At 36.6% G+C, this 14,892-nt stretch overlaps 1 protein-coding gene across 1 annotated transcript; it reads right to left on the bottom strand.

The window, feature by feature from the left end:
- Positions 1 to 10,644: 10,644 nt before the first annotated feature.
- On the bottom strand, positions 10,645 to 11,574 carry LOC129490111 (olfactory receptor 5AK2-like). The gene has a single exon (XM_055293591.1). The coding sequence runs from the start codon at positions 11,572 to 11,574 to the stop codon at positions 10,645 to 10,647; it is 930 nt and encodes a 309-aa protein (XP_055149566.1).
- Between the last annotated feature and the right edge of the window lie 3,318 nt (positions 11,575 to 14,892).

Here is a 14,892-nt window from a genome sequence, read left to right as displayed (position 1 = left end):
CACTCTTCAACTTTCCATGGTCTCATCTCTTAAAGTTTGTAGCCATTTTTCCTGGTATGTTAGTTAATGTTCCTTATTTGTGCGGACTTTGCAGTTTTTTTCTTTATTTTTTATAAACATGTCTTGAAAGAATCTCCCATTTAGCTGTTGCTTTACTCTAGGTCTCTACATTGCTCATATAGTTTGACATTTTGATGAACATGTCCCATTTGAATTTCCTCCTCCATTTTGTTATTATTATTGTCCAGCTAGAAGAAAAACCACATAGTAAATCGTGTAATTAATACCCTGTAATTACTTATTTTGACCTGATCATATGTTTTCATGTTTTTCTACTTCTAAGCCATTTCAGCATTCTTTATGTATGTAGCCGACACATACTTATTTTAATACGTACCATAGTGCTTTAGACTTTTTGAACCTAATATCTGTGTTCTTAAGCACTATTCCCAATATTGATCTTGGAACAGAATAGCAGAGACCCTTGGAATTTATGCTTTTTGTGATCTATGACCCATTCAAACTCTTGGGCCTGTTTTCTGGGTAAGTTTTTTAATTTCTGTGATTTTTGAGGCTATGACGGAGTTCAGTATGTACTACTTAGCAAATATGTAAGCCTGGATGGCATATATTTATGTGGATTTCTTGTCTTTTGTTAAAATTTGGAACTATAATACTGTTTATTATACAGTGCAAAATCTAAAAATTAAAGCTTTGAAAATCCAGTTACTAATGAAGTTTTCCAGAATTTACTTTTTTGGAATTAGTGTGTTTCCGGACATACGATGTGCTTCCCAGACATGGGGCAAAGTTTCTGTATAATGCTCTTTATTATTCATCTGCTTTCTCCAGATATTGGAAAATGCATGACTAATTGTGAAAACATAGGCTTTTTATTAGATTCATCTTGGAACTTTCTTTTTCACATCTGGTGCAAGGCTGGTTGCTTCCTAGGGTAAGGTTTTCTGATTGCTTCAAATGGGGCATTTTGTTTCTGAGGCCTGTGGGGATGGGACTTTTGTCCTGTAAGGATCTCAGTGTCTGAGGACTGAAATGAGCTAAAAACATACAACATTCATTGGCACATCACTGTCAGATTAAGAGCTAATCTTTTCAGAAGAGATCATTTAAAAACTGTTGTAAGTGACTAAATGTAAGGATTGTTCATCCTGTGTTGTTCTGTCTATGGGTTTAGTTTGTATCCTTTTCTGAATTATTAGTTGTGGAATCAAAAACCTGGGTTTGATGCAGGAAACCTAGTTTTCTCATGATAAATGGGGCTAACTCTAGATTCTGCAGGCCATAAGGAGAATGGAAATAGAAAATGTATGTGAAAATACTCTATGACTTGTGATCAGTAAGATTTAACCTGGGTCTCACAGTGCTACAAAATCCAGAGATGACTTTCTTCTGTCCTTGGGACTTTCTAGAAACAGAATGTAAGTACGTGTCAGAGACAGCAGAGAGAAAATGGTGACAACTTTCAGGTAGAAGACACTCATGAGACGGCCTTTTTCTTTCTATCAGAAGGCAACCTCAGGATGGCAGCCAGAATATATATATATATATATGCCATACACACACACACACACACGTATATATGTATATACATATGTAAATATGTATTTATATAGAATATATTATATATTATATTATATAGAATATATATTTATATAAAATATAAAATATATAATATTTATATAAAGTACATATGTATATGCATATATAAAGAAATATGTATCCATATATAAAGAAATATATATATTTATATATGTATATACATATATGAAAAATTATAAATAAAGTGCTATGGAGGTTCATTCTAACCTGAGTGATTCTTCTTGGATATGTCCTTGTCACCTGCAGACATCTTGAGGGCATTGCTGCATGACACGGAAGTTCTCTAGACACTGAAATGCTGCCCCAGCATTGCTGAGGAATCAGTCAATATCCTGGGCTCAGCTTTATTCATGCCTGCAGTGCTCCTTAACAGTGGGAAGCTAACACACATGTGATTGATCTGGACTTCCTCCAGAGAGCTGCATTATATAAACATATGTAACTCACCTGCTAAATCATTCTCCATGATAGAACTCTTAGCTCTGCTCCCAGGGCAGGAGATAGTCCAACAGACAGTCTGTTCTGAGCACCTACAATATTGCTGTAAAATGCTTGATGTTTTGTCTCTCATTTAAAAATATCGTGCTTCAGCAAAAGAAACTACCGTCAGAGTGAACAGGCAACCTACAGAATGGGAGAAAATTTTTGCAACCTACTCATCTGACAAAGGGCTAATATCCAGAATCTATAATGAACTCAAACAAATTTACAAGAAAAAAACAAACAACCCCATTAAAAAGTGGGCGAAGGACATGAACAGACACTTCTCAAAAGAAGACATTTATGCAGCCAAAAAACACATGCAAAAATGCTCATCATCACTGGCAATCAGAGAAATGCAAATCAAAACCACAATGAGATACTATCTCACACCAGTTAGAATGGCCATCATTAAAAAGTCAGGAAACAACAGGTGCTGGAGAGGATGTGGAGAAATAGGAACACTTTTACACTGTTGGAACTGTCAACTAGTTCAAACATTGTGGAAGTCAGTGTGGCGATTCCTCAAGGATCTAGAACTAGAAATACCATTTGACCCAGCCATCCCATTACTGGATATATACCCAAAGGACTATAAATCATGCTGCTATAAAGACACATGCACACGTATGTTTATTGTGGCACTATTCACAATAGCAAAGACTTGGAACCAACCCAAATGTCCAACAACGATAGACTGGATTAAGAAAATGTGGCACATATACACCATGGAATACTATGCAGCCATAAAAAATGATGAGTTTATGTCCTTTGTAGGGACATGGATGAAACTGGAAACCATCATTCTCAGTAAACTATTGCAAGGACAAAAAACCAAACACCACATGTTCTCACTCATAGGTGGGAATTGAACAATGAGAACACATGGACACAGGAAGGGGAACATCACACACCGGGGACTGTTGTGGGTTGGGGGGAGGGGGGAGGGACAGCATTAGGAGATATACCTAATGCTAAATGACGAGTTAATGGGTGCAGGAAATCAACACGGTACATGGATACATATGTAACAGACCTCCACATTGTGCACATGTACCCTAAAACCTAAAGTATAATAATAAAATAAAATAAAAAAATAAAAATATCGTGCTTATAATTGGTTAGTGAGAGGTCAGTCTTGAATTGCCCCCTTTTTGCGTCATTAAAGAGAATGAAGCAATATTATCTACTATATACAATATTGCTATAAACTTTATTGTACATGTTACTTGGTACAATTATTTTTCATGAATAATCCACTAGTTTCCTGTTCCTATTGCTTCTGTAACAAAGTACTACAGATTAATTGCCACTTGAGCTCTTCAGAAATTAAGATTGATGGCGTTTAGGTATAAAATGTATGAGTTAGCTGTTAGGTCTAATCTTTCTAATCCACATTCTACCACTGAAAATGAAATTTGAAATAGCTAAAGAGACAGTCTATCTTTTTTTTTTTTTTTTTTTGCTTTGGAGTAGTGCTAGTCTCTTGAAGAATTTCCCTTTTATGTATTGACTCTTGAATGACCTGATTATGGGGGTGACAGCAGTGGTTGGGTGAGTACACAGTCTCCCTGAGAATGTTCAATGCAAAATCGTAGACTGTTTTGTAGAAAAAGAACACTTTCTTAGAAAGCACTCAGCTTTCTGAACTTTTTGAAATTTTATTTTAGTTAAACATATCATAATAATGTACAGAGAATTGGATTAGTCATCACCCTGCTTCATGACACACTGTTGCCATTGGTCCATGCACACACAGCCCCACTTGATATTAATTACATAATAATTTGTTAAGTGAATAATCCAGTCCAAGGTCTGGAAAATTATCTACAATATATACCTACCAATGTACTCCTTCCCTGTACTATGCACCTGCTTAGCCTCATCCTTATCTGGAAACAGCAACATTACCAATGTTTCTTTGTATCTTTTTATTTTTTGATTTATAGCTTTAACACACAGACACACACACACACACACACACACACACATATGCACCCCTGAACCATATGTTTTCTAGTTTGCCTGTTACTGAACTTAATGAAATTTTTTTCTATTTTATTCATGGATGTTTATTTTTACTTAATAGTGTTAAAACTTTTCTGTTGTGTCATAGTAGCAGTTCCTTCATTTTCACTGCTGCATAATATTCCATTATGTGATTAAAATCTAATTAATTTATCCCTTCACCTGTGTAGCAGCCATGCGAATGAATTTGTAGGCCTCCTTCAAGGAGTGTAAGTGACCCAGGATCTGAGCTTCTCACTTTGAAATCCTTTGTAGTAGTTTTTCTGAGACCCCACTTCCCATGGGCTGCTCTCCACCAATGACTTTGTGCAGAATGGATTCTAAGGCAGACTCATACCTGGGAGACACAGGACTCATTTGTCAGCCCATTTTGGTTCAAGGATTTCTCAATAACTTTGCCGAATCATCCTTCTACTTTGTGACAGTCTCACATGCTTCCTCCCAATGCTCTCTTCCTCTCTTCTTGACTTGGGGTCAGACTTGCATCTTTCCTAGTTTTTCCCATTGTCCTATTTCATTTTACATGGGAATCCCCCTAAAAATATTTTCTTGTGTAATCGCATCTTGGTGTCTGCTTCTTAGAGGATTTAGGCTAACAGATTCTGCCAATGGATGTTGGAGTAGTTTCCAGATTTTTCTACTATACACAATATTGCTATACACTTTGTGTTACCTGTTACTTGGCATTATTTTTCATGAGTATTGCACTAGTTTCCTTTCTTATTGCTTCTGTAACAAACTACCACAGAGTACTTCTACTTCCTCTTCCTCAGGTCCAGTGATGTCATTACTATAGTGGACCAGAGTGGTGTTCTACAGGTTTCCAGATGCTCAAGGTCCCCTAAGCTACAGTGGCTAAGGAGAGTTCAGATAGCCCTGGGAACGACTAGGAATGTTTCATGATATCTATGCTAAGAGAACGTAACTTCCTTCTAACATGCTTCCTGATACGTGTGGAAAATAATGCATTTCCAAATTACTGCCAGTGCATAGTACTAAAGGCTGTTTGCTCCAGTAACAATTGCACATCTGAGACAGTGGCTGAGATTGGTGCTTCCATTTGGCTAAGATTGTGGTAGTCAATTTTCTGTCATAATCTGTTTGGGTTTTATAGGTCCTGGACTGGTGAATTAAATGGCGATGTAATGGGGACCACCACCTCATCTAAGTCTTAGAGAATGGCACTATTGCACGCCACCTGGAATAACTCTGATGTAGTTATGTTTACTATCCCCCAAATCACTTCCCCTTTCACTATAATGGTAGATGACCATTATCTTCTGCCTCATAGAAGATCGATCACCAATATCTTCGGCAGTAGGATATCACAGCAACAATATCCTTGGCAGTAGTTTCTTTTTTAACTGTAGTAGTAAGTTATCTATGCAAAGGATCATTTCAGGTGTTGAGGATTAATTCCTGAAATGTGTAATTTTTCTGGTGGGGAATGATGGAGACACCACATATGCATCCACTGCCAAAATTGCTCACTACTCCTCTGGGTTAAGTGATAGTTTTGTTCATTCTCTCCTCCGTGTCTATAATTCCTGTATGCTATTAGATCCTTCTGCCCTTTTGTCTTCTGTAACACATGCATACACACACACATTATATATATACACACACACACACACACACACATTCACATACACACACACAAACTTGACCTCTAAAATCAAAAGAAAACATCAGTAATAATAACCAAACAATTCTTGGAGATTCCTGATAGCTTGCTCAAACTACCAAGCTGGTTTCACATATTTTATTCCATAAACTGTGTATTGAAAAACATAACATTAAGACACTGAGGAGCTGAGGGAATTGACCTGCTCACATTATCCTGTTGCTCTTTTATTCTCCACTTCTGCATACAACATGACAGACATGTACTTTCTGTGTGTTTATTTACGACAACACTATTCAATGTTTTAACAGGCAGTTGCTTCACCCAGTAAGCTTGGCAAAGCTCTGGTTGCTGCTTCAGAATCCAGAAAGAGCTGCACTGGACTGCAGCTGACTCCTCTCAACTCCACTGAGGGTGCTCTATCTAGATTTCTGGTCTTTCCTTTCTGCTTTCATTTGTCCATTTTTTGAACAAATGTTTATTGAGCAACTACAATGTGGTAAGAATATGCTAGATGTTGGGAATCCAATGTTGAGCAAGTATTTTCCTCAACTTTATGTTCCGTATTGGTGGGCACATTCATCTTTTCTGGTGGCAGGATGAATCACATGATCAGTCAGAGCCAATAAAGCAGGAAATTAATCATCAAATGGATAGAAAGATGCTACAGCATTTCCTGTGTAATTTGGTATCTCCCTAGCCATCTTCCCAGAGAGAGTGTTTTCCTTTAATCCCTTTTTGTTTGAATGGTGAAGTCAGAAACTTTAAAACTAGTGTAGTGTCAGTATCTCCTGGGAAGCATTTTTTAGCCCCAGGAGATGTTTCTATTATATTCTCCAAAATTAAAGTGCTTATCTATTGAAAAAAGTAGCATTGGTTTATGATGTGAATAAGTTCCCTATTTTGTTTTTTGATACTTTCAACTTTTATTCTAGATGTGGGGGTTCATGCACAGGTTATATGGGTATATTGCATGATGCTGAGGTTTGGGATGTGAATGATCCCATTACCTAGGTAGTGAATACAGTGATACGGAAAGGAGACAGGAAAATACTGGGTAGAAGGGGGTGGTTCCCCTGCAAAGGCCCCACCCTCAAGCCTGGAGACCCACAGCCCTAAGTGGGAACAGGCATTTCTGTTCGTGCATCCAAAAAGTTGCCTTTTGTCCCACTACGTCCCCCTATCCTGTACTCATGTAAACCCCGAACCCCAGGCCCCAGAAGCAGATGAGGAGATGAGACAGGAGACAAGCAGATGGAACAGCGGAATGGTGTGGCAGATAAAGAGAGGAGAAGGAACGTCTGAATGCTGAGAGGAGTTAGGCTGGGGCAGTCAGAGGGATGTTTTGCTGCTGGATTGGGCAAAACTCCAGGGGAAGATCATCTTCCCACTCCATCCCCCTTTCAGCTCTCCATGCATCCCGCTGAGAACCACCTCCACCATTCAATAAAATCCTCCATTCATCCTTCAAGCCTGTGTGTGACTCAGTTTTTCTGGGATGCTGGGCAGGAGCTTGGGATACAGAAAGCTGTCACACTGGCCCTCTGCCCTTGGAAAAAGACAGAGGGTCCATTGAGCTGGTTAACATTTAAGCTGTCTGCGAATGGCAGGGCTAAAAAAGCGTTGTAATACTGGGGCCACAGCCACCCACCCCTAGACACTACCATGTGGCCGGAGCTCAAAGCACTGCCCCAGTTCCTGCACCTGACCGTCTGTGTGCTCCCCTGTCCATCAGGAGTTTGAGCAGCAATGGTGACAGAAAAGGTGAGCCACACCCCTGTCGCTCAGGGGATTAGAGAACTCTTCTGTTTCAATAGCACCCAACAGTTAGTTTTTTAAACCCTTGCCCCACTTGTTCCCGTCCCCACTAGTATTTCCCAGTGTCTTTTTCCCCATCTTTGGGTCTGTGTGTACTCAATATTTAGCTTGCACTTACACATGAGAACATGTGGTATTTGCTTTTCTGTTCCGGTGTTAATTCGCTTAGGATAGTGGCCTCTAGCTTTAGCCATGTGGCTGCAAAGGACCTCAGTTCGTACATTTTTATGGCTGTGTGGTATTCCATGATGTATGTACACCGTATTTTCTTTATCCAATCCACCGCTGATGGGCACTTAGGCTGATTCTATGTTGTTGCTATTGTGAATGGTGCTGTAATGAACATACAAGCACTTGTGTCTTTTTTGTAGAAAAATTTATTTTCTTTTAGATATTATCCAGTAATGGGATTACTCAGTCAAATGATAGTTTGTTTTAAGTTCTTTCAGAAATCTCCAAACTGCTTTCCACAGTGGCTGAACTAATTTACATTCCCAGCAGTGTATAAGCATTCCCCTTTCTCCATGGTCTGGCCAGCATCTGTTGCTTTTTGACTTGTTAATAATAGACATTCTAACTGATATGAGATGGTTATCTCATTGTGATTTTGATTTGCATTTTTCTGATGATTAGTCTTGTTGAGGATTTTTGCATATGGTTGTTGTCTTCTTGTATGTCTTCTTTTGAGAAGTATCTGGTCATATTCTTTGCCCACTTTTTAATGGGGTTGTTTTTTGCTTGTTGAGTGGTTTAAGCTCCTTATACCTTATGGAAATTAGATTTATTGGATGCATAGTTTCTGAGAGTTTTCTCCCATTCTGTAGGTTGCCTGTATACTCTGTTGATAGTCTCTTTTGCTATGCAGAAGGTCTTTAATTTAATTAGGTCACAGTTGTCAAATTTTTTGTTGCTACAGCTTTTGAGGACTTAGTCATAAATTATTTCCCAAGGCTGATGTTTAGAATGGTGTTTCCAAGGTTTTCTTCTAGGATTCTTATAGTTTGAGATCTCACATTTATCTCTTTAATACATCTTGAGTTAATTTTTGTATATGTTAAAAGATAGGTGTCCAGTTTTTTTTTTTTTGGTATATCGCTAGCCTATTATCCCAGCACCATTTATTGAATAAGAAATCCTTTCTCCATTGCTTACTTTTGTTGACTTTGTTAAAGATCAGATAGCTGTGTGTGCATGTGTGACTTTCTTTCTAGGTTCTCTAGTCTGTTGCACTGGTCTATGTTACTGTTTTTGTACTAGTATCATGCTGTTTTGGCTACTGGAGCCCTATAGTATGTTTTGAAATTGGATAATGTGGTGCCTCCAGCTTAGTTCCTTTTGCTAAGGATTGCTTTGGCTATTTGGGCTCTTTTCCATTTTCATATGAATTTTAGAATAGTTTTTCTAATTCTGTGAAAAACGGCACTGTGGCTTGATGGAATAGCATTGAATCTATAGATTGCTTGGGGTAGTTTGGCCATTTTAATGATATCGATTATGCTAATCCATGAGCATGGACTGGTTTTCCATTTGTTTGTGTCCTCTCTGATTTCTTTGAGTAGTGTTTTGTAATTCTCTGCTAGTAGAGATATTTCATTTACTTGGTTAGATGTATTCTTAGATATTTTATCTTTTTTGGTAGCTATTATTAATTGAATTGCATTCTTGATTTGGCTCTCAGTTTAACATTATTGATGTTTAGAAGTGCTACTGATTTTTGTGCATTGATTTTGTAACCTAAAAATTTAGTGAATTCATTTATCAGCTCCAGGAGCCTTTTGACAGAGTCTTTAGAGTTATCTAGATATAGAATCATATAGTCCACAAAGAGAGATAGTTTGACTTCTTCTTTTCCTATTTGGGTGCCTTTTGTTTCTTTCTCTTGCCTGATTGCTCTGCTTAGGACTTCTAGAACTATGTTGAACTGTGGTGAGAGTGGGCACTCTTGTCTTGTTCCAGTTTTCAAGGGGGAATGCCTTCAGATTTTGCCCATTCATTATGATACTGGCTGTGAATTTGTCATAGATTGCACTTATTTTGAGGTACATTGCTTTGATGCTTAGTTTATAGAGAATTTTTATAATGAAGGGATGTTGCATTTTATTGAAGGTTTTTTCTGCATCTATTGAGATCATATCGTTTTTGTTTTAAATGCTGTTTATGTGGTGAATGACATTTCATGATTTGCATATATTGAACCAACCTTGCGTCCAAAGAATGAAGCCTACTTGATCATGGTGAACTAACTTTTGATGTGCTGTTGAATTTGGCTTGCTAGTATTTCATTAATGGTTTTGCATCTATGTTCATCAGGAATATTGGCCTGCAGTTTTCTTTTTTCATTGTGTCTTTGCCAGGTTTTAGTATCAGAGACCTGATGCTGGTTTCATAGAATGAGTTGCAAAGGAGTCCCTCCTCCTCAATTTTTTGAAATAGTTTCAATAGAATTGGCACCAGCTCTTCTTTTTACATCTGGTAGAATTTGACTGCAAATTCATCTGGTCTGTGGTTTGTTTTTGGTTGGTAGATTTTTAGTAGTTTTCACTTCAGAACTTGATACTAGTCTGCTCAGGGTTTCAATTTCTTCCTTATTAAATCTTGGGAGTTTGTGGGTTCCTAGGATTTTATCCATTTCCTCTATAGTTTCTAGTCCATTTGCATAAAAGTATTCATAATATTCTCTGAGTATCTTTTGTACTTCTGTGGGATTGGTTGTAATGTCACCTTTGTCTTTTCTGGTTGTGCTTATTGGGATTTTTCCTTTTTTTCTCTTTGTGAATCTAGCTAGCAGCCTACCAATCTTATTTATTCTTTCAATAAACCAAATTTTAGTTTCATTAATTTTTTGTATAAATTTTTGGGTCTCAGTTTTGTTCAGTTCTGTTCTGATTTTAGTTATTTCTTTTCTTTTGCCAACTTTGTGATTGATTTGCTCTTGTTTTTCTAATTCCTCTAGATGTGATGTTAGATTATTAGTTTGACATCTTTCTACGTGTTTCCTATTGTAGAAACATTACATTTTGGTAGAAAATTTGTGGGATGATTTGTTGTGCTGAATGTTAACAACTAGGTCTAATTTAAAAGAACTTTTTCCCTATCAATTTTAAAGCTTCTTTTACTTCCTTATTTCTCAAGCTGTAGATTAAAGAATTCAACATGGGAATAACAGTGCCATAAAATATAGAGGCCACTTTCATATTCTCCTGGGAATTATTAGAATGAGACTGTAAGTACATGTAAGAGAGTGTCCCATAGAAAATGGCAACTGCGGTCAGGTGGGAGGCACATGTTGAGAAGGATTTTTTCCTTCCTGCACTAGAAGACATTTTCAGGATGGTGGCCATGAAGTAGATGTAGTAAAAGATGACGACCAACCCAGTGGACATCAAGTTAAATCCCACAAATACAACAAGTAGCATGATGTTGATGTGAATATTGGAGCATGAAAGGGCAAGAATTGGGGAACCATCACAGAAAAGGTGGTTGATGTTATTGGACTGGCAGAAGGACAGTGAAAATGTAAAACCTGTTTGTACAGAGGCATTTATTGAGCCCATGATGTATGAACCAGCTACCAAATGGATGCAGACTGTTCGGGACATGATTACGGTATAGTGAAGGGGCTTACAGATTGCAACATAATGGTCCACTGCCATCATAGCCAGGAGATAACAGTCACTGGTTGCAAATGTTGCATAAACCAATAATTGTATCACACAGCCCCGAAATGATATCAAATTATTTTCTTCTGTGAAGCTTTGGAGCATCTTGGGAGTGATAGCAGAAGTGTAACAGATATCAACAAAAGCCAAATGTTGTAGAAAAAAGTACATGGGTGTTTGAAATCTGGAATCTGTGTTGATGAGTAAGATTATTCCAGTATTACCCATTATGGAGGTCACATAGATGAGAAGGAATACAATGAAGAGAATACACCAAAATTCTTGCTGGGCACCAAATCCCAGAAGACAGAATTCAGTCACTTCAGTGCTATTTCCTTGTGCCATGGCTACCAAAACTCTAGAAATGACCAAGAGAAGGACCCAGAAAAGAAGGGAAATCCTTGTGACTTCTTGCAATGAAATGGCTCTGTATTTCACGTCACTTTTTTCTATTTGGATTTTCATGACAAATAAAATAGTGTTACTCATTTTCAAATTTAAAAAATTTATTAAATTTTTAAATAAATGAAAGAAGAAATGAATTTATTTTCAAAATGAAAAAGGTTGTCTTAGAAGAAGACTGACTTCTAATGTGTGTAGTTCTTGGAAATATAGATGAACAATATTTCACTATACTAAACAGGCATCCATACCTAAAGTAATATTAAAACATAATTTTGTACCCCTTTAGAAACCTGTAATTATTCACAGCCACCTACCATTTTAATTTTGGATAAAGCTCTTGAAATTAGTACAATAAATTAGAGATAAATTTCCCTAAATATGTTCATGCTTTACATATGTTTGAAGGCTTCAAAGTATCTTTGTATTCATATCTTTAGAATGCAACTCCCATCTAGGTGATACTCTTTATAAGCAAAATACACCTGTTATATAACTGATGTCTGAGAAATAGCCTTACATTTTCTATTGCTTTTTTTTCTGTTCTGTAGTGGAGGAACAAGAAAGCAGAAACAATTCCCTTCAATTTAACATTTAGTGAATACTGAGGTATATTAAGTTAGCATAAGTTTCTTCATAGGGTAAATTTACTGTAAAATGAAAGAAATGCAGTCCTTTCAACAAGTGTTTCTTTCATTTGGATAAACACTTACTAGAGGAAGCTTGAATAGGCCAGAAGTCTAGTTAAGCTAGAATTTCAATAGAGTAATGACATTTATCATATCAACTTGACTTTAGTAATCTGGATTTAAATAAAATAATATGAAAATATGAGGATGCTTTTCAAGAGCTAAGGAAACTAGTGTAACCCCCCCATCCAATCTCGCACAGAATCTGTACATTTCTATGTTTAATATTGAGGTAATCGTTGGCTGGTTCAATATGAAATATTTTGTTTCATCTGTGTTGAAGGTGTTTTCTAATCAAATGGATGCTACAAAGAAAATGGCCAACTATCTAAGCATTTTTTTTAACATTAATGTTTGGTGGTACATGTGAAGGTTTGTTACATAGGTAAACTCATGCAACGGGGGTTTACCCTAGCATTTTAAACATGCTTAATATATGGGTAGTGCTGGGTTTTTTAGGCTTCATTTATAGTCAACCTTGTGCAGTGGAAAGGAAATATGTAACCCTGGTTTTGAATTTTGTCTCACCAGTTAATAGAAAAAGGTATATAATTCCCTTTGGCCCTAGTTACTTCCCCTGTACAATGGGGATCACAGAACTCATCTAGAAGTTAATTATGTTCATTCACTTGTTTATAGTATCAATAACATGCATATTATATAAAATATAATATTATGTAACTTGCATTGAAAATAAGTTAACAAAACCTTTTAATAGCAAAATCAGGAAACAGAATTGTATACATTTCAGTAGATTTATATTATTCATTAAAACCTAGCCTAGGGCAGAGAGATAAATATGTACTCTTATGGAGTCAAAAGAGAAAAGCATGTTGTAGAAAAATATGTAGATTTGGACCATTTGAAAAACTAAACTCTCTGTCACTCTTACTGTCTCTTACTTTCATTCTCTTTATTTGTGGATAAATGCCAGAAAATGTGCACACCAAATTCAAGTATAGTTATTCATGGGTGTGGCATTAGGTGAAAAAGAGCATTATTTTCTAAACTTATAAACTTCTGAACTTTCACTTTTATAATGGGAATTCATGCCCTTTATTGTTTTAAAAATGAAGAAAACTATGTTTTATGTGGTCATTGATGCCCTAAAGTTGTCTGCCATTTCATTATTTTAACTGTTCTTTTTGTTTCTCTCTTTTCTTTTTCCCGCATTTCTGTGGGCTTTTTCTTGAACTTTTTCTTATAATCCCATTTTGGTGCAGCCATAGTGATTTTTTTTTGTATGGTGTTTTTATTAGGTATCTTTGTATAGCTTTTTTAGTGGCTGCTCTAGGTGTTGCATTATATGGGCATGGCTTGTTTTATTCTGCTTCACAGATGTTGCATTTTTAAAAAATAAAATTAAAGGTTTGTGGCAATCCTGCATTAAGCAAGTCTGTTAGCACCATTTTCCAGCAGCACGTGGTCATTTGATATCCTTGTGTCAGCATTTTTAGCAATAAAGTTTTTTTATATAAAGGCATGTACTTTTTTAGACATAATGCTATTGCACATTTAATAGACTGCCGTGCAGTATAAACATAACTTTTGTATGCACTGAGAAACCAAAATATTTGTGTGACTTGCTTTATTTTGAGAGTCACTTAATTGAGGTGGTCTGGAACTAAACCCACAATGTCTCTGAGATATGTTTGTGTAATCATAACTTGTGTCCATTTTACCAATTTTAGTGAAGTGTGGAAAGGTTACTTCCCTTTTCATTTCTTTACTGTCTCTCACTTACAATTGTCTTAACCATTTCCTCCACATGCACTGAGAACTGTCTTAGGCAGCGTTATAATTTTTGCTTCAAACCTCAATCATCATTTTAAAAACTCAAGATAGAAGAAAAGTCTATCGTATTTCACTCTTTCTACTTTCTTTTCTTTCTTTTTATTTTTTTGAGATAGAGTCTCACTCTGTTTTCCAGGCTGGATGCAGTGGTGTGATCTCGGCTCACTGCAACTTCCGCCTCTCAGGTTCGAGTGATTCTCCTGCCTCAGCCTCCCGAGTAGCTGGTATTACAGGTGCCCATCACCACGCCCGGCTACTTTTTCTATTTTTAGTAGAGACTGGGTTTCACTATGTAGGCCAGGCTGATCTCGAACTCCTGATCTCAAGTGATCCACCCGCCTCGGCCTCCCAAAGTGCAGAGATTACAGGCATAAGCCACCGCGCCTGGCCTCTTTCCACTTTCTTAACCTTCTGATATTTCATGTTTCCTTCATTTAATAACAACTAAAAGAAAGAATATGGAAGAGTGGATAGAAAAATGACACAATCATATTCTGTGTACAAGAAAGTCACTTCAGATATAATAATACGTGTAGGTTTGAAATAAAAGGAAGGAAATATATATCATGCAAACATTAGTCAAAAGAATGAAAGTATGGCTATGTAAATATTAGATAAAGTATATTTTACAGCAAAGAATATTACCAAGGACAAAGAATAACATTACATAATAATAAAAGTGCTAATCTATCAAGAAGAAATAGCAATACTAAATGTGTAGGCACCAAACAAGTAAACTACAACATATATAAAGGAAAAACTGAAAAAAAAAATTGAA

The sequence above is a fragment of the Symphalangus syndactylus genome, chromosome 1 (assembly GCF_028878055.3).
Source record: "Symphalangus syndactylus isolate Jambi chromosome 1, NHGRI_mSymSyn1-v2.1_pri, whole genome shotgun sequence".
Lineage (NCBI taxonomy): Eukaryota > Metazoa > Chordata > Mammalia > Primates > Hylobatidae > Symphalangus > Symphalangus syndactylus.
This window is presented reverse-complemented; position numbering and strand designations above follow the sequence as displayed.

What these genes read in the sequence shown, in the direction of transcription:
- LOC129490111 (XM_055293591.1), bottom strand. Translation starts at nt 11,574, where the DNA reads ATGGCACAAGGAAATAGCACTGAAGTGACTGAATTCTGTCTTCTGGGA.